At 43.7% G+C, this 19,123-nt stretch overlaps 1 protein-coding gene across 1 annotated transcript in view; it reads right to left on the bottom strand.

Annotated features, from left to right (window-relative positions):
- The window catches only part of UNC5D (unc-5 netrin receptor D), a 1,128,748-nt gene that overhangs the window by 147,310 nt on the left and 962,315 nt on the right, over positions 1-19,123 (bottom strand). Inside the window, 2 exon segments of the mRNA XM_077484820.1 lie at positions 8,304-8,531; positions 9,695-9,860. Of these exon segments, the coding sequence (XP_077340946.1) occupies positions 8,304-8,531; positions 9,695-9,860 (394 nt within the window).

Genomic DNA, 19,123 nt, shown 5'->3' with positions numbered 1-19,123 from the left:
TTTTGAGATAAAAAATAAGACAACAGTAAAGTTAGCCCAATTTTTTACTTTATATCGTGAAAGATAATGTTACGCCGAGTAAATTGATACCCGACTTGTCGCGATTCAAAATTGCGCCCGCTCGTGGAACGGCAAAATACATTTACCCTTAAAAATCTCCATAGGCAACATTTAAAAAAAAATTCTACCTGTTGCATGTTTTGAGTTACAGAGGAGGCACTAGAATTATTGCTCTTGCTCTACCGATCGCGGCGATGCCTCACATGTGTGGTTTGAACGCCATTTTAATATGCTCACGTATACGTTCGCTTCTGACGGGACACATTTAAAAAAAAAAAAATTCTTATTTATTTTACCTTTTTATTTTTTATTTTTACACTATTTAAAAAAAATGGTGTCACTTTTATTCCTATTACAATATTACAATTGTAATAGAAAACAATCATGACAGGTCCTCTTATATCTGAGATCTGGGGGGGTCACAAAGACCCTACATCTCATATTTACACTAAAATGCGTCGCTTCCGCCCTGCACTGTTATGGAGATGGTGGGTGGGGCCATCTTCCCTTTACTTGTCTCCATGCCCAGCAAGGGTGAAGATTCCATTGCCCTCCGACGCTGCTGACGGCTCCGGAGGGGGTGGGGGGGGGCCCCATCCCGCTGCCGATAAAAGTGATCTCGCGGTGAATCCGCCGCAGAGACCACTCTTACCGGAAACCGGACCGCCACCCGAACAAAAGGATACCGGGGGTTATAATAGCCATAACAACGATATTCCCCTTCAAAGTAAGGATGTAGATCGGCGTGAGGCGGTCCGGAAGTGGTTCACCTCTTAGCGCCCTCCCTGCGGCTGCTCTGTGCCACATCACCCACCTAGTACGTGATCGGACGCGTCCAGGTCTGGGGCGCGCCGCTGCGATTGGACACAGCCAGAGCCAATCGGCGGGTAAGCAAGGCAGAACGCCGTTCTGTGAGAGGGGAATGTACGGATCCCGTGTTTCTGCTAAGCAGGAAGACGCATCTTTGCGAGACACGTACGGTCCGTTTTGTTCCGAATGATAATTCGGACAAATTTTTTCATTATTCGGAAATTCAGATGTGTCAGAATTTCTGAATTTAGAATAGAATAGAAAAGAATGGAATACAAAAATAGAAAAAAAAGACAATAGAATACAATAAAAGAGAAAGAATAAATTGTCTTTCCAGAAAATTCGAATTTCAAATAGAATAAATTCAAACTTGAATAGAATAGAAAAGAACAGAAAAAAAAGAATAGAATAGAACCATCTTCTGAATGTTTTAGAGAATAGATTACAATAGAATAGAAAAATAAATAAAAGAAAAGAATAGAACAGAAAAAAAACAAAAATGTAATAAAATAGAACAAAACAGAAAATATAACAGTCTTCAGAATTTCAAATAGAATAAATTCGAATCGAATTTGAAAATGAATAATCGAACCAAAACAAAGCCAATTCCAAAAACAAAATTAAACTAATTTAACTAGACTAAATAATTTAAGTCCTTGGCGCCGGTGCCTGACGGCCCTTTAAGGGGTTTAGAATGCTGGGAGGCGGGGCTTATGGCCATGGCTGTCACATGATCGGAAAGCTCCTGAACGCAAGCAGCTATTGTAAGCATTCTGTCAGCTACTGGTAACTGTGCGCCGCATATTTATATTTAGTTATTTGGAAACTCAGATGTATCCAAATTTCTGAATTAGAATAGTACCGAATTTAAACAAATCCGAAATAACGAAAAATAATTCGGACGAAATTCACATTGCTTTCAAATCATTTTCGAAAAGTTTTCGAATTTGAATAGTTTTTCAATTTTTAAAGAGAATAAAATAGAATAGAAAATAATGGAAAAGTATAAATATATATATATAAAGAATATATATATATATATATATATATATATATATATATATATATATACACATATACACACATTTCCAATAACAAATTAAACTAATATATATATATATATATATATATATATATATATATATATATATATATATATATATATATATATATATATATATATATTTTTTTTTTTTTCTATTCCTTTATTTTATATTCTATTTTATTGTCTTTAAAAATTGGAAAACTATTATTAAATGATATATAATATATAAAAATAAAACTATATTAAACAAATTTATATATATATATATATATATATATATATATATATATATATATATATATATATATTTTTTTTTTTTTTTTTTTATTCCTTTATATATATATATATATATATATATTTTATTCCTTTATATATATATATACACATTTCCAATAACAAATCAAACTAATATAGATATTTCCAATAACAAATCAAACTAATATATATATTTCCAATAACAAATCAAACTAATATATATATATATATATATATATATATATATATATATATATATATATATATATATAATTTTTTTTTTATTTATTCTATTCCTTTATTTTATATTCTATTTTATTCTCTTTAAAAATTGGAAAACTATTATTAAATATTATATTTAATATATAAAAATAAAACTATATTAAACAAATTTATATATATATATATATATATATATATATATATATATATATATATATATATATATATATATATATATATATATATATTTTTTTTTTTTTATTCCTTTATATATATATATATATATATATATATATATATATATATATATATATTATTCCTTTTATATATATATATATATATATATATATATATATATATATATATATATATATACACATACATACATTTCCAATAACAAATCAAACTAATACATATATATATATATATATATATATATATATATATATATATATATATATATATATATTTTTTTTTTTTTTGCAAAATTGTCTTTGTTTTTTAGTGCAAAAAATAAAAACCGCAGGGGTGATCAAATACCATAAAAAGAAAGTTCTATTTGTGGGGAATAAAAAGGAAAACATTTTACTTGGGTACAGTGTCGCACGACCGCGCAATTGTCAGTTAAAATAACACAGCGCTGTATGGTAAAAAATTACCTGATCATGAAGGGGTGTAAATCTTCCGGAGCTGAAGTGGTTAAAAAACATGTTGTATAGTGTTTTTTGTTTACTCCACATTTGACCTATACAGTCCATCTCTCTCTCTCTTTTTCTTTGCCAATGGACGTCACTTGAGGCCTCTGAGAGTCATAGAGATGGCCAGGGAACATCTGGTCCACGGTCAGCTCTATGGTAAACCACCACTGCTGGCCAATTCATTCTACAGTTCCCCAATCGCATGGGGGAGCCAAGAGAAGCACCGGGGGGCACCAATAAGGCTGAACTGATGGGCACCGATGGGAATCAATGAGGCTGAACTGATGGGCACCGATGTGGCTGAATGATTGGCACTGATGGGCACCGATGAAGCTGAACTAATGGGCACTGATGAGGCAGCACTGATGGGCACTGATGCCCCCCCCCCCCTCCGTCCCACCATCTGTAAAAGCAGTCAAGCAGCTGAACAGCCATTATGGTGGCTTTTACATGAAAGGGAATCACCGGCTGAAAAAAACGATATCTGAATGAGGCCTGTAGCTGCACCCATCATCCAGATATCTCCACTTCAACCTAAGGACGTCATACGATGTCCACCTACCTAAGGTCCTGCCAGTCCAGAAAGGTCTACAACGGCCAACAGATGGGTCCTTCTGGCCAATGTGTTCTCTGTCAGATTGGCAGAACGTTCTCGAGTTCTCAGGTTGGGGTATACGGGATGTATATTATGTGGATATAGTATATTTTTTATCCAACTTCCGATCATTTTCTATACTGTAAGCTGCTATGGGGACAGAGCCTTGCGGAGAAGTGTTACCTCTGGAGCGGCACGTGTTCTCCTCCATGGTTATATATAGAAATAAGAGCCGCCCAGGGCTGATTCTGCAGCAAGCAGAACATTCTAGCTGTGAGAAGGGACAAGCATAGATCATTCCGGGGAAGAGAGAAATTGCTGCATCTGACACTCTGATTTTATTATAAGAACAAAGGCAGAGGAACCTCTTTGATTTGCCCTTCGGATGATCAACCTGATGAGACTGAAACTTTGTCCTTTTGTCTGCGAGATTAGAATGAGGACAATATGAAAGCTGGAAAAAGGTTGTGGCCTCCTTTCCTCCTCTCATGCAGCGTACACACGACCGGACTTTTACGCCGGACTTTTGAAATGAACGGACTTGCTCACACGCGGAGGAAAGTCCGTTCATTTTGAACGTGGCTCCAGGTAGACGGAACTAGCGAAGGAAGTCAATGTCGCCGCCTTCATCAGCGAGATTGACACCTCGCTGGCCCCGTCACCTGGTATGGACTTAAAGGGGAAGCCCTACGCCGAAAAAACGGCGTGGGGGTCCCCCCTAGGTCCATATCAGACCCTTATCCGAGCATGCAACCCGGCCGGTCAGGAAAGGGGATGGGGATGGGCGAGTGCCCCCCCCCAGAGCCGTACCAGGCCACTTGCCCTCAACATGAGGGGGTGCTTTGGGGAAGGGAGGGGCGCTGCGGCTTCCCACCCCAAAGCACCTTGTCCTAATGTTGATGAGGACAAGGGCCTCTTCCCGACAACCCTGGCCTTTGGTTGTCGGGATCTGTGAGAGGGGGCTTATCGGAATCCGGGAGCCCCCTTTAATAAGGGGGCCCTCAGATACCGGTCCCCCCCACCCTATGTCAATGAGTATGGGGTACGATGTACCCCTAACCCATTCACCTGGTGAAAAAAGTGTAAATAAAAAACACACAACACAAGTTTTTAAAATAATTTATTAGACAGCTCCGGGGGTCTTCTTCCGTCTTGGGGGGTCTTCTCGCCAGACTCCTCCGCTATCTTCTGCTAGCTCTTTTACTAGCAGAGGAGCCCGGCTTTCTTCTTCGTCGTCGCTGCCGTTCTGGAGTCTTCTTCTGACTTCGGGGTCTTGTCCCGCTCTTCGGTTCTTCTTGCCGGGCCTCCGCTATCTTCTTATAGCTCTTTTACTAGCGTTGGCCTGGTCTTCTGTCACCGCCGCTGCCGCCTTCTTCTTCTCTTATTCCTTGCAATGTTGGCACGACACTCTCCGGCGGACAATTTTGAGTCAATTTTGAGTCAATCACATTCTGCGGCTCTACGGAAAGTCTCTGATTATCGGTTCAGAAAGACCTCTACTCTACTCTACCCCGAGGTTCTGCTGAGGGGCCCCTCACGGCTCTTATCTATATCCTGAGACAATGCCATGGAATAAGGGCAGTTTATGAGGCCTCTATACAATTCTTTGTAAATACGGTGAAGATACACACCAAGAAAATGGGCCCACAAATGTACTCTTGGGGAAACCTTCTTCCTACCCGGCCTATAACAGAATGAAGGCTTTACCATCGTGACTGGATGTCGGCATTGCCTTTCCTCGGCCATGTCAGTGTCTGAGGAGAGGAAAGCCCATAACTGACTTACCACTTACAGGGGATGTTTACACTGACAATCAGGGCGCCAACCAGCAGTGTAGCCTCATCAGTGCCTCCTGTCAGTGCCCATCAGTGCAGCCTCACCAGTGCCCATCAGTGCAGCCTTATTAGTGCCCATCAGTGCAGCCTCATCAGTGCCCATCAGTGCAGCTTATCAGTGCTGTCTTATCAGTGTCCATCAGTGCAGCTTCATCAGTGCCCATCAGTGCAGCGTCATCAGTGCTGCCCCATCAGTGTCCATCAGTGCAGCCTCATCAGTGCCCATCAGTGTAGCCTTATGAGTGCCCACCAGTGCTGCTTCATTAATGCAGCGTCATCAGTGCTCATCAGTGCAGCATCATCAGTGCCGCCTCATCAGTGCCCATCAGTGCAGCCTCATCAGTGCCCATCAGTGCAGCCTCATCAGTGCCGCCTCATCAGTGCCCATCAGTGCAGCTTCATCAGTGCCCATCAGTGCAGCATCATCATTAAAGAAGAAAAATTACTTATTTGCAAAATTGTATAACAGAATTGAAGAATTTTTTTTTCTTCAAAATGTTCTTTTGTTTTTTGTTTTTTATTAAGCTAAAAAAAAAAAAAATACCCCCAGTGGTGATTAAATACCACCAAAATAAATCTCTATCTGTCTCAAAAAAATTATAAAAATTTCCTATGTGTGCTGTGTTACATGACCGAGCAGTTGTCATTCAAAGTGTGACAACGCTGAAAGGTGAAAATAGACCTGGGCAGGAAGAGGGGGGGGGGGGGGGGAGAATCGGAAAAGCAAACGGAAAAAAATATATATATTTTTTGTAAGACCTCTGAGCAAATACAGTGTGAGTAAAGTATTGCAGCGATTTTCTATTTTATTCTCTAGGGTCTTTGCAAAAAAAAAGATATATATATATATATATATAATGTTTGGGGGTTCTAAGTTATTTTCTATCAAAAAATACTGATTTTTACATGTAAACAACAAATGACAGGAAAACATCTGGTCTTTAAGTGGTTTGAAAAATAGCAGACTTACTGGCAGGATCACCAAGTGAAAACAAATTCGTTAATCAGGAAATATTCGAATGAACGAAAAACCGTTTAATTATTTTTTTTTTTTTTTAGAATATTCCTAAATTCAAATGTTTGAAAATTCGCACATTCTGAAATTCTGAAATTTGAAAATCCGAAAATTTGAAAATCTGAAAATAATAACTAACTAATAACTTAACTATTACCAATTATTAAATGATAGGTATTGGAATTTCCTTTCAAATTTGGTGGTTAGTGAATGTAACGAATACAAATTTATCCGAAGTTACGAATTATCCTAAAAACGAATGGAACAGAATGAATTAATAATAATAAATAACAATAATAATAATAAAGTTTTATTATTATTATTACTATTATTTACTATTATTATTATTATTATTATTTACTATTATTATTATTATTATTATTATTATTTACTATTATTATTTACTATTATTAACTATTATTATTATTAACTATTATTATTATTATTATTATTATTATTATTATTATTATTAACTATTATTATTTACTATTATTATTATTTACTATTATTATTATATTATTATTATTATTTACGATTATTATTATTATTATTTATTACTATTATTATTTATTACTATTATTATTTACTATTATTATTAATGGGGTTGTAAACTCTCATGCATCCTATGCATTAAGGTGAAAAAACACCTGGCAGTGATTGCCCCCCCCCCCCCGTTTTAATTACCTGAGCCCCATGTTTCCCTCAGTGGGGACCCACTCCGCGGGGTCCCGGCTCTTGATTGGATAGATTTATAGCGGCACAGCAATTGGCTCCTGTTGCTGTCAATCAAATCCAATAATGCGGGCGCCTGGGGTCAGGGCCGAGTCCGGTATTCGCGTCTATGGACATAAATGCTGGACTCGGGAGCGCGCCCGCAAGGTGACCCCAGGGGGAAAGCGCTTCTCTTAGGGGGTTATCTGATATAGGGAGGAGCCGCGAGCACCATCGAGGGACCCCAGAAATGGAATGTTCGGGGGCCACTCTGTGCAAAACGAGCTGCACAGTAGAGGTAAGTATAACATGTTTGTTTGTTATTTAAAAAAAAAAAACTATGAAAAACCCGAGCCCTTACAATCACTTTAATTTGTTCCGTTTCATTCGTTTAGATGCGGCATTCCTTATTTCTAATCATTTGTAACTTCGGATAAATTCATATTCGTTACGTTCACTAACAGCCAAATTTGAAAGGAAATTCCAATATCTATAATTTAATAGTTAGTTATTATTAGTTAGGAAATCTGAAGTTTCAAAAGAATAACTTTCTTGATTTCCGGATTTCCGAATTTTTTCGAATTTACAAATTCACAAATTGCGATCATAACGATTGACCCGAAAAAAAAAAAAAAACATAAAAACTAATGACACTAAAACAAACACATTTTTCGGCAGTGCACATGTCTACTCTTGTATAGATCAAATAAGATGAACCTCGACACACAATACAAGTCGACGCGTTTCGTAGACCACCGATGCTTCTTCAGGACTGGATGATGTCATACAAATTATATATATAACGTTGTCAATGAATCTGTCTAAAATAGACAATACAATCAAATCAATAACTGTATAAAGCAAACATTTCATCCCGATCACAATAATACCCGGATCAAATGTTTGATGTATGAAATGTCCAAAGGTCCACTCATTGCGTTCTACATTTAGCAGCTTATATGGAGAGGAGTGTCATCGGATTGCGTTGATGGACCACATGGTACACATTTTGGCATGGTCCTAAGGTCCTAATCGGTCGGCATTTCCAAAGTCTTACCTGAAACGCACACGGGGTGTTGTCCATACAATAAACTCTCAGGTTGTAGTCTAAGGAGTTGCAGGACATACATCCAAACACGGCCACCTTGAGCTCCTTCACCGCACAGTCTGTGAGAGGTTCCCCCACCAAAGCATATGTGCCAAAACTGTCCATTAATATATGGCAAGCGAAGGGGTCCAGAAGGCAATAAAATGAAGTGGTTTCATCGTCTGTACACATCACTTCCTGGAAGGAAAAAAAAAGAGGGGGGTGGGGGGGGTTTAAAGACAGAGGCTGGTCGGAAAAAAGTCTATCCCTTCTACAAATGGAAGGTCTTGTTGTGTCCTGGTGACCATTGGACCTATTTTGGTGCACAACCCCTCCGACACCCCAAAAGGAGGATGGCACCTCCAGAGGCCAAGGGAGGAGTAGCATTTCACTCCAGGGCTCCATGGGTAAAATGAGGGGGGGGGGGGGGGCTGAGAAAGGATATTGGACGCCAGTTACTTTTTATTGAGGAACGGTTACGGAGGTGAGGGTTGAGGGTCCCAGATATCATAGCAACCCACTTACAGACTCTCCAGATCAATTTGCATACTGTATATGTGAACCCGGCCTAAGACCTATAACATGATATATTATATATAATATTCCCCCTGTATATTCATAAAAATTCTCAGATAATTTATAGAGGACTACAGGCTGGGGGAAGATCACGACCATATGATCAGAAAACACCTGGACCGGCACATGGCTCAACCTCCCATTGAGCCACTGAGAGCCTGAGCTGGCCGCTCCCACCCCCTCCTTCCCAGCCCAGCACTCCAGTGAGTGGGGGGGAGGGGTGCAGAGCAGAGAGCCGGTGACTACCAGTCACCAACTCTCTGCTCAGGAAGCTCTGAGCACCCAACAATCGGTGGTGTTTGATCGCTCAGTCCTCAGTGTTAGAGCCAGAGGGGGGCAGATGCAGCATCCACCTTGGAAAGTTTGATTACGCTTCTCTTTTCACTGTTCCGTCTCCGGACACTCACACACACCTTCTGATTTTTTTTTTTTAATAATAAAACTAATTTGATAATTATTACATTTACTTATAAAGGAAATCTGAGGCCCCCTCTGGTAGTGGGGCCTGGGGCAATTTCCCCTTTTGCCCCCGTATAAATCTGGCACTGGCTGTGTGGGCAGAGCACTGGTTTTAAATTGTGACAGTGGGTGCAGGGAGAAGATCCCCAGCCTGCTGCTGGGGTTAGGGGGTGGGTGGGTACAGGGAGGTGCTGTACTGTTACATGTTACACCCTAAATATGTGTATAGACATGGAACTTGTTTATAAGGTGAGCTTATCCTTTACAAATGTCCTTTGTGTGAAGCTTTGTAAATCGAGTCTATTATGCGCTCATTGGACACTCACCTCCCATTTTCCCTGTTGGGTTCTCCTCTTCAGTCGGACGTTCCAGTCACAGCTCACTTCGGCGCAGTGGGGGATGGTTAAGGCCACGGGAGTAGAGAAGGTTAAGTCAAGCGGTCCACAGGTGACCTCGGGTGCCAGCAGAACCTCCGATCCTTCCAGCTGCAGGCTTCCAACAAAAAGATCCGAGTTATAAATCGAGAACTACAAACCGTATCAAACAACTTTATCAATCCATCACAGAAAAACACTTTGCATTCCTCATAAAATTCATAAGATGAAAATATAGACAGAATGAGAAGATCATTCAGGGATGGGGAATTATTGTTGGGGAATGGCCAGGCGTTCAAATATATGTTGGTGACACGATTTATGCATTCAGTGCATGTTGGACCGGCATATATATACTATATTACCAAAAGTATTGGGACACCCGCCTTTACATACACATGAACTTTAATGACATCCCAGTCTTAGTCCGGAGGGTTCAATATTGGGTTGGCCCTTTGTAGCCATAACAGCTTCACCTCTTCTGGTAAGGTCATCCACAAGGTTTAGGAGGGTATCTAGGGGAATGTTTGACCATTCTTCCAGAAGCACATTTCTGAGGTCTCTCCATTTCTGGAGGCTCTGTAGCAAACTAAGGGGCTTTTGGGGGGCTGGGGGGGGCACTGTGGGGACTGAGGGCTCTTACTGGGTCTGGGGGAGGCTATAGGTGGTTGAGGGGCACTGTGGGCCAATATAGGAGGTTCAGTGACACTATGGGTGCTGGGAGGCACTGTGGGAAGTTAGGGGATCTGCAGCTAGCTGAAGGACCAAGAAGAGAATCCAGAGCCACACAGTGGGCCACTATAAGGGGTGTGGTGGCACTGTGGGAGCTGGAAGGCACTGTGGGAGGCTAGGGGATCTGTAGCTAGCTGATGGCCCAGGATGAAAGATCCAGGGCCAGAGAATAGACCGCTATGAGAAGTTTGGTGGCACTATGGGAGCTGGGAAGCACTGTAGGAGGCTGGCAGGCACTTTGGGGACTGAGGGTTCTTAGGGGTCCATTGGGGTCACTATGGACCGCTATGAGAGATTGGGTGTCCCTATATGAGCTGAGGGGCACTGTATGGGTGGATCTGCAGCTAGCTGAAGGTCCAGGAAGAGAGAGCAAGGGCCACACAGTGAGAGGTTTGGTGGCACAAGGGGAGCTGGGAGGCACTGTGGGAGGTTGACAGGCACTGTGGGCCACTATGGGAGGTTTGGTGGCACAAGGGGAGCTGGGAGGCCCTGTGGGAGGTTGACAGGCACTGTGGGCCACTATGGGAGGTTTGGTGGCACAAGGGGAGCTGGGAGGCACTGTGGGAGGTTGACAGGCACTGTGGGCCACTATGGGAGGTTTGGTGGCACAAGGGGAGCTGGGAGGCACCATGGGAGGTTGACAGGCACTGTGGGCCACTATGGGAGGTTTGGTGGCACAAGGGGAGCTGGGAGGCCCTGTGGGAGGTTGACAGGCACTGTGGGCCACTATGAGAGGTTTGGTGGCACAAGGGGAGCTTGGAGGCACTATGGGAGGTTGACAGGCACTGTGGGCCACTATGGGAGGTTTGGTGGCACAAGGGGAGCTGGGAGGCACTGTGGGAGGTTGACAGGCACTGTGGGCCACTATGGGAGGTTTGGTGGCACAAGGGGAGCTGGGAGGCACCATGGGAGGTTGACAGGCACTGTGGGCCACTATGGGAGGTTTGGTGGCACAAGGGGAGCTGGGAGGCCCTGTGGGAGGTTGACAGGCACTGTGGGCCACTATGAGAGGTTTGGTGGCACAAGGGGAGCTGTGAGGCACTGTGGGAGGTTATGGGATCTTCAGCTGGCTGAAGGCACATGAGGAGAGAGCCATGGGTTGGGGCCATGGGTTGAGGACCACCGTTCTAGTTCACTACTGTCTGTCAGTGATACATTTTGGACCGTAGGGAACCGCACAGGTATATCTACATTGTTGGCTCTTAACGGTGCTCCTTTTAAAGGCCACGTCATCTGTGCCATTCAAAGTACAGCCATTTCCAGTACTTTCCACATTTTAGGAAACAGTGATAGAAATGTAGGGTGTATGCCAGAAATGAAGACTTTGGGGTGAATCGGAGGATTGAGGTAATTGGCGTACTGCACCAAACATTTTGTATAAAAGGATGTTCTGTGCTGCAAGTCTTTCAGAGATTTCTGGACCATAAAATGTGATCTTGAAATAGATCCAGGACACATAGATGGTACGCGTGGCATCCATACACAGAGATAGCACAAAGGGTTGTGTAACGCACTCCATCTATGCTTTTAGGCAGATGCAGACGGCATTGCTCTAGGGCTTCACGTCTTAAAAAGTGTTGAGCGTTTAAATGTGAAGACACCAAAGTGGCGTTCGGGGATCGTTTGGTCTCTTGCGTTCTGTCCCATTTAATGGAGGTTCACTTCTTCACCTTTCCAATTGGTTCAGGCTTGTAATTTAAAGACAGGTGCTAAAAACCCATTAGGTCCCATTCAAGATACATGAAAAAGTCTGGGGAAGGTCCCAGGGGACCATTAATGGAGACAAGAAGGAGAGAATGAAGGTCAGGAGTGTGGAAGATGGAGAAGGAGAGAGAGAGAGAGAGGGCGCTAGTGAAGTATGGAGGACACGGGGACAGCGGGTGGTGAATCCCAGATGGTGAAAAATAGGAAAATACAGAAGGAAACAGACAGAGAGATTGATAACGGTGAATCGGTAGAGGAACCGGTGGAGGAGATATCATCTTCCCGGGACGGACTCATTGCACATATAATGGCGTTTGTTGGACTTTGGAGGACTTCTAAAGCAATGAGGGAATTCTCATGTCACCGGCTGGTGTGCCGACTCCCAATCACCAAACATATGAGACGGCTTCTTTACTACAAAGACAAATCAGCAGAACACATACAATGTATCATTTATTAACCCTGTGAAGGGCTTTAGAAAGCCGGGAGGCGGGGCAAGGCTTTTTTTTTGGTCTTACGACCGCCATGGCTGGCTGTCATGGTGGTCACATGATCGGAAATCTCCCGATCGCAAGCAGCAAATGGGAGCTTTTCAGTTAGACGCTGGCAACTGTGCCGGGGGAGGGGCTCTCAGCTCGGCTCTACCGGCGCTATTGCACGCAAATGTGCGGCCGCTTGGCGCCAAGACCCGGCCGATGAGAGGCCACATGTTTGTGTGCGCTCGGCGTGACAAGGTATCGCCAGAAATAGTGCAGGAGCATTTTTAAAGTCAGAGTCGTACCGATTGAACTGTCACGTGTGGACGGGCGCTTAAAGTGATATTAACTGCTTGCCGCCCGCCCACCGTCAAATGACAGCGGGGCGGTGCGGCTCTCGTTCTGGGACGACATCACATGACGGCATCCCGGCTGCTCTCGTATGTCTGTGGAGGCGCGTGGCGATCAGAGACTCCGATCTCTGTCTCTGCAGCTCTTTAACCATGTGATCAGCTGTGTCCAATCACAGCCGGTCACATGTAAACACGGAGATGCCGGTAATCAGCTCTCCTCGCCTCACACTGACAGAGTGTGAGGAGAGGAGAGCCGATCAGCATCATCTCCACGCAGGGGGACATCTAGGAATGTAATCAGGGCACTGATCATCACAATATAGCAATACAGTGTCGCCAATCAGTGCCCACCATTGCCCACCAATGCCAGCCATCAGTGCCCACCAGGGGCAGCAATCAGTGCCCACCACTGCCCACAAGTGCCATCAATCAGTGGCCATTAGTGATGCCAGTCTGTGCTGGCAATCAGTGCCGCCTATCAGTGCTGCCCTTCACTGCTGTCGATCAATGCCCATCAGTGCCACCCATCAATGACCACCAGTGCCCATCAGTACCGCCTATCCGTGCCACCTATCAGCGCCCACTAGTGCCGACCTGTGTCGCATATCAGTTCCACTTATTAGTGCCCATCGGTGCCACCTATTAGTGCCCATAAGTGCGGCATATTAGTGCCTCCTCATCAGTGCCACCTCATCAATGCCCACCAGTTCAGCCTATCAGTGCCCAACAGTGCCGTCTCATCAGCGCACATCAGAGAGGAAGGTGAAAAATTACTCAGTTACAAAATTTACTGACAGAAAATAAGTTAAAAACATTTTTTTTAAAACATTTTTGGTCTTTTTAAGGATTAAATACCACCAAAAGAAATCTCTACTTGTGTGAAGAAAATGATAAAAAATGTCACATGGTTACAATGTTGCATGACCGCGTAATTGTCATTCAAAGTGCGACAGTGCTGAAAGCTAATAACTGGTCTGGGCAGGAAGAGGATGTAGGTGTCCGGTATTGGGGGGGGGGGCAGGAAGGGGGTGGGGTAAGCGCTTTTTAATATCAAAAATGTTATACTCACCTGCCCTGTAATGGATTTGCACAGAGCAGCCCTGAATCCCCTCTTCTCGGGTCCCCTGCCGGCACTCCTGGCCCCTCCCACAGAAGGGAGGCAGGACAGAGGCCGCTGCTCTCATGCACAGCCCTGGATGGGGAACCTGGAGAGCAGCGCTGGCATGATGACGTTGGGCATGCATGCTGACCACGCTTGAGAAAGGAGCGCGCATGCCTGACAGTGGCATTGCACATGCTCGTCAACATGTTGCTTGTTATGGAGACGTCATCACGCCAGCGCTGCGGCCCGGGCGCATTCCAGCCCCTCTCTTTGGATGGTTTCCTGGGCCAGCTTCCTCCCCTCTGACGGCTGGATACACATTCCTCTCCTCAGAGACCAGCGATCGAGTTTCGGTTTTCATTATAACGATCCCTTCGTTCTCTCCTATCATGTGAGCCGCCATTGTGAAGTCCTAATAACATTTCTGCTTAAGTCTGCACTTAGAGGCGCCCTCCCTTCCCTGCTGCAGGAGGGGGGCGGGGACAAAACAAGTTACCCTGCACAAGGAGAGAAAGCAGGAGCTGTGGGAGGGCCCCAGAAAACCCCACCCACTACAGGCTGCATGCAGAAAGGTAGGGGGCGGAGACAAGACCAATCTACCTTATACACGAGCAGAACAAAAAACATTTGTTTTGTTTCCATTTGTTATTTAAATCATTTTGTTTCGTTACATTCATTAAATTCCTTTCATTCGTTTTCGAATTTGATTCAGATTTTCCAAATTCGGTGGAGGTGAATCCAATTTGGCCGAATTTGGAATATCTGAATCAAATTTGAATTTATTCTATTTGAAATTCAAACTTCAGAAGACAGTTCCATTCTATTTTATTCTATTGTTTTTTTTATATTCTAGTCTATTCTATTTGATTGTATTCTATTCAAATTGCAAAAGATAGTTATATTAGTGTTATTTCCTTCTATTCTAATCTATTGTCTATTCTCTTATTTTCTATGCTATTCTTTGCTTTTCTATTCTATTTTTTTCCTATTCTATTTGAATTTATACTATTCAAATTTTGGAAGATGTTTATATGATTTATATTTCCTTCTATTTTATTCTAGCCTATTGTTTATTCTATTGTCATCTTTTCTAGTCTATTCTTTGCTTTTCTATTTTTTTTCTTCTCTATTTGATTCTTTTCTATTCAAATTTCTGTAAACAGTTATATTCTTTTTATTTTATTCTATTGTTTATTCTATGCTATTCTTTTCTATTGTATTCTATTATTTTCTGTTCTTCTCTACTCTATTCTTTTATATTCCCTTGTTTTCTATTTTTGTTCTATTCTATTGGTTTACTCTATTATTTTATATTCTATTCTATTATGTTCCCCTATTTTATATTCTATTCTATTCTTTTTCTTTTCTATTCTATTTTGTTGTTTTACTCTATTATTTTATATTCTATTCTATGTTCCCCTATTTTCTATTCTATTCTATTCTTTTTCTTTTCTATTCTATTTTGTTGTTTTACCCTATTATTTCATATGCTATTCTCTTAATTCTATTCTATTATTTTATTTCCTATTCTATTTTGATCTGTTATACTCTATTCTTTCCTATTTTAATATTTTTTATTATGTTATATTCTATTTCTTTATTTCCTATTCTATTTTATTCTATTCTTGTTTTTGAAATTCAATTCCGTAATTCATTCAAATTCGAATTTCGGCTGAATTTTGTTTTGTAGCTTCTGATTTGTTTAAATTTGTTTGTTACTATTGTAATCGGGAGAATTGGTTGCATCTGAATCTCTGAATAATGAAAAATTTGTCTGAATTTTGATTTGAAATTAATGGAACTTCACAAGACCAGTCCCCATGCACAAGGAGAGAGAGCAGAGCTTTGGGAGGAGCCCAATAGGCTCCACCCACTACTGAAATTTACAGGAGGGGCGGAGACAAGACCTGTCCCCCTGCACAAGGAGAGAGAGCAGAGCTGTGGGAGGGGCTCAGCAGGCTCCACCCACTACTGAAATTTACAGGAGGGGCGGAGACAAAACCTGTCCCCCTGCACAAGGAGAGGGAGCAGAGCTGTGGGAGGGGCCCAGCAGGCTCCACCCACTACTGAAATTTACAGGAGGGGCGGAGACAAAACCTGTCCCCCTGCACAAGGAGAGGGAGCAGAGCTGTGGGAGGGGCCCAGCAGGCTCCACCCACTACTGAAATTTACAGGAGGGGCGGAGACAAGACCTGTCCCCCTGCACAAGGAGAGGGAGCAGAGCTGTGGGAGGTGCCCAGCAGGCTCCACCCACTACTGAAATTTACAGGAGGGGCGGAGACAAAACCTGTCCCCCTGCACAAGGAGAGGGAGCAGAGCTGTGGGAGGGGCCCAGCAGGCTCCACCCACTTCTGAAATTTACAGGAGGGGCGGAGACAAGACCTGTCCCCCTGCACAAGGAGAGAGAGCAGAGCTGTGGGAGGGGCTCAGCAGGAAACTACATTATTATGTTATATTCTATTTCTTTATTTCCTATTCTATTTTATTCTATTCTTGTTTTTGAAATTCAATTCCGTAATTCATTCAAATTCGAATTTCGGCTGAATTTTGTTTTGTAGCTTCTGATTTGTTTAAATTTGTTTGTTACTATTGTAATCGGGAGAATTGGTTGCATCTGAATCTCTGAATAATGAAAAATTTGTCTGAATTTTGATTTGAAATTAATGGAACTTCACAAGACCAGTCCCCATGCACAAGGAGAGAGAGCAGAGCTTTGGGAGGAGCCCAATAGGCTCCACCCACTACTGAAATTTACAGGAGGGGCGGAGACAAAACCTGTCCCCCTGCACAAGGAGAGGGAGCAGAGCTGTGGGAGGTGCCCAGCAGGCTCCACCCACTACTGAAATTTACAGGAGGGGCGGAGACAAAACCTGTCCCCCTGCACAAGGAGAGGGAGCAGAGCTGTGGGAGGGGCCCAGCAGGCTCCACCCACTTCTGAAATTTACAGGAGGGGCGGAGACAAGACCTGTCCCCCTGCACAAGGAGAGAGAGCAGAGCTGTGGGAGTGGCTCAGCAGGAAACTACAAGAGGGAGAGGAGCTGAGACCAGTCCCCCTGTACAAGGGGAGAGAGCAGCAGGGGGCGGTCTTTATTACAGGAAGTCTCACACCGGATGACTGCACAGATCTGGAGAAAATACACAAAGATCACCGAGATTCAGGAAGAAGACGCGGTTCTCTCGGTTCTCTTGGTTCTCTCGGTTCTCTCGGCTCTCTCATTTCTCTCTGCTCTCTTGGCTAGTGATGGAAGAACTTCCGACGGGACGATTCGCAAACCGCGAACGCAGGCAAAAGTTTGCGAACCGCAAAGTTTGCGGCAGACTCCATTGACTTTAATGGCAGGCGAACCTTAAAAACCTCCAGGTCATATTTTCAGCCACAAAATAATTACTAGCTGTGCACACATAGTCCCACCACATGGCCACTGACATAACACATGTATGAAGTGAATCTGGGATCGACAACGACAAGCATTCTTTTTTTATCTGAAATTTTGACAATTCAGGAGCGCATGAAGGCCATGGAGGAGAGGAAAGGCCAGGGCAGGCTATGAAGGGGGTGCAGGAGATGATCAGTGCCACAGTCAGGGGAGCGCAGTCCTGTGCCAGTGTCCCAACCTGTGCTTGGGCCCCTGACCCCTCCCTCTGCCCGGCCCTTACCCACACCTATGCAGGGCTCCACTGCGGTGGTCCGGAGGTGCCAGTCCAGTGCTGATCCTCAGCCATGGTGCTGGCACTGCCTGCTGATTGGCTTCTCCGCTGCTATCTCCCTCACTGACACCAGCACCGAGATAGAGACTGAGCACTGACACCAGCACCGAGATAGAGACTAAGCACTGACACCAGCACTGAGATAGAGAGCACTGACACCAGCACCAAGATAGAGAGCACTGACACCGGCACTGAGATAGAGAGCACTGACACCAGCACCAAGATAGAGAGCACTGACACCAGCACCGAGATAGAGAGTACTGACAGCAGCACTGATACCAGCAACTCACTGCAGGCCCCAAAAATATGACACCGCTCAACCTCTTCAAACAGGCGGGTACGAGCATATAGTAATGTGTGCTTTTTTTGTACAAGGAAGTGAGCCAAAGGTAGAAAAAAGGTCTGTGTGCTAGATTAAATAAATTGTTTATAGAGTTATGCATATACATGGTCTACTGGTCACATGTGTTGAATTCCTCCTAGATCCATGCCTCATTCATTTTTATAAATGTGAGGTAGTCAACACTGTCCTGTCGTAAGCTAGGTGAGTACGCTTATCGGTCACGATCCCCCCTACTGCTCTGAACGTCTTTTCGGACAGGACACTGGATGAGGGGCAAGCCAACAGTTCCATTGCAAATTGGGCAAGCTCTGGCCAGAGGTCAAGCCTGCCCACCCAGTAGTCCAGGGGTTCATCACTCCTCAGAGCGTCCACATCGGGCGTTAACTCGATGTAGTCGGACACCTTTGTGTTTGTACCAGAGGTTTAAGTACGTTGCCACCCATTATTGGTCCTTGACCCTTATGCTTTTTAAAGGGGGTCCCTGTTAAAACACTGGAGCATGAAGGCCCCCATTTGCACTAAACTGGAAGCGGTGTGGTGGCCTGGCTCCTGCTCATCATCCAGCATAATGGTGTCCTCCTCGTTCTCCTCTCCCCATCCACGCACAACAACAGGGGTCCCAGAAAGGTTTAAAGTATGCTCTTCTTGCTCCTCCTCATCCGCCCCGGCACCATCCTCCTCTGACTCCTCTTCAGACTCCTGTTGTTGACTTGTCTCAGATAGAGTAGCCCCCCGCTGGGAATTCATCCAGCATTGCGACTTCCTCATCTTCCCGCTCCTGCTCCTCCACGGCTTGATCAATGACACGACGCAATGCACGCTCCATAAAGAAGGCATAAGGTACCATGTCACTGATGGCGCCATGGCTGCGACTGACCAGTTTGGTGATCTCCTCAAATGGCCGCAGAAGTCTGCATGCGTCGCACATGAGCAGCCACTGGCGCTGTGAAAAAAAACCACAGC

This window comes from Lithobates pipiens, unplaced genomic scaffold, assembly GCF_037356315.1.
Source record: "Lithobates pipiens isolate NorthernLeopardFrog02 unplaced genomic scaffold, aLitPip1_a1.2 Scaffold_162, whole genome shotgun sequence".
In the NCBI taxonomy this organism is placed as follows: domain Eukaryota; kingdom Metazoa; phylum Chordata; class Amphibia; order Anura; family Ranidae; genus Lithobates; species Lithobates pipiens.
Note: the sequence above shows the minus strand (reverse complement) of the source record. Positions and strands in the feature narration are given on the sequence as shown.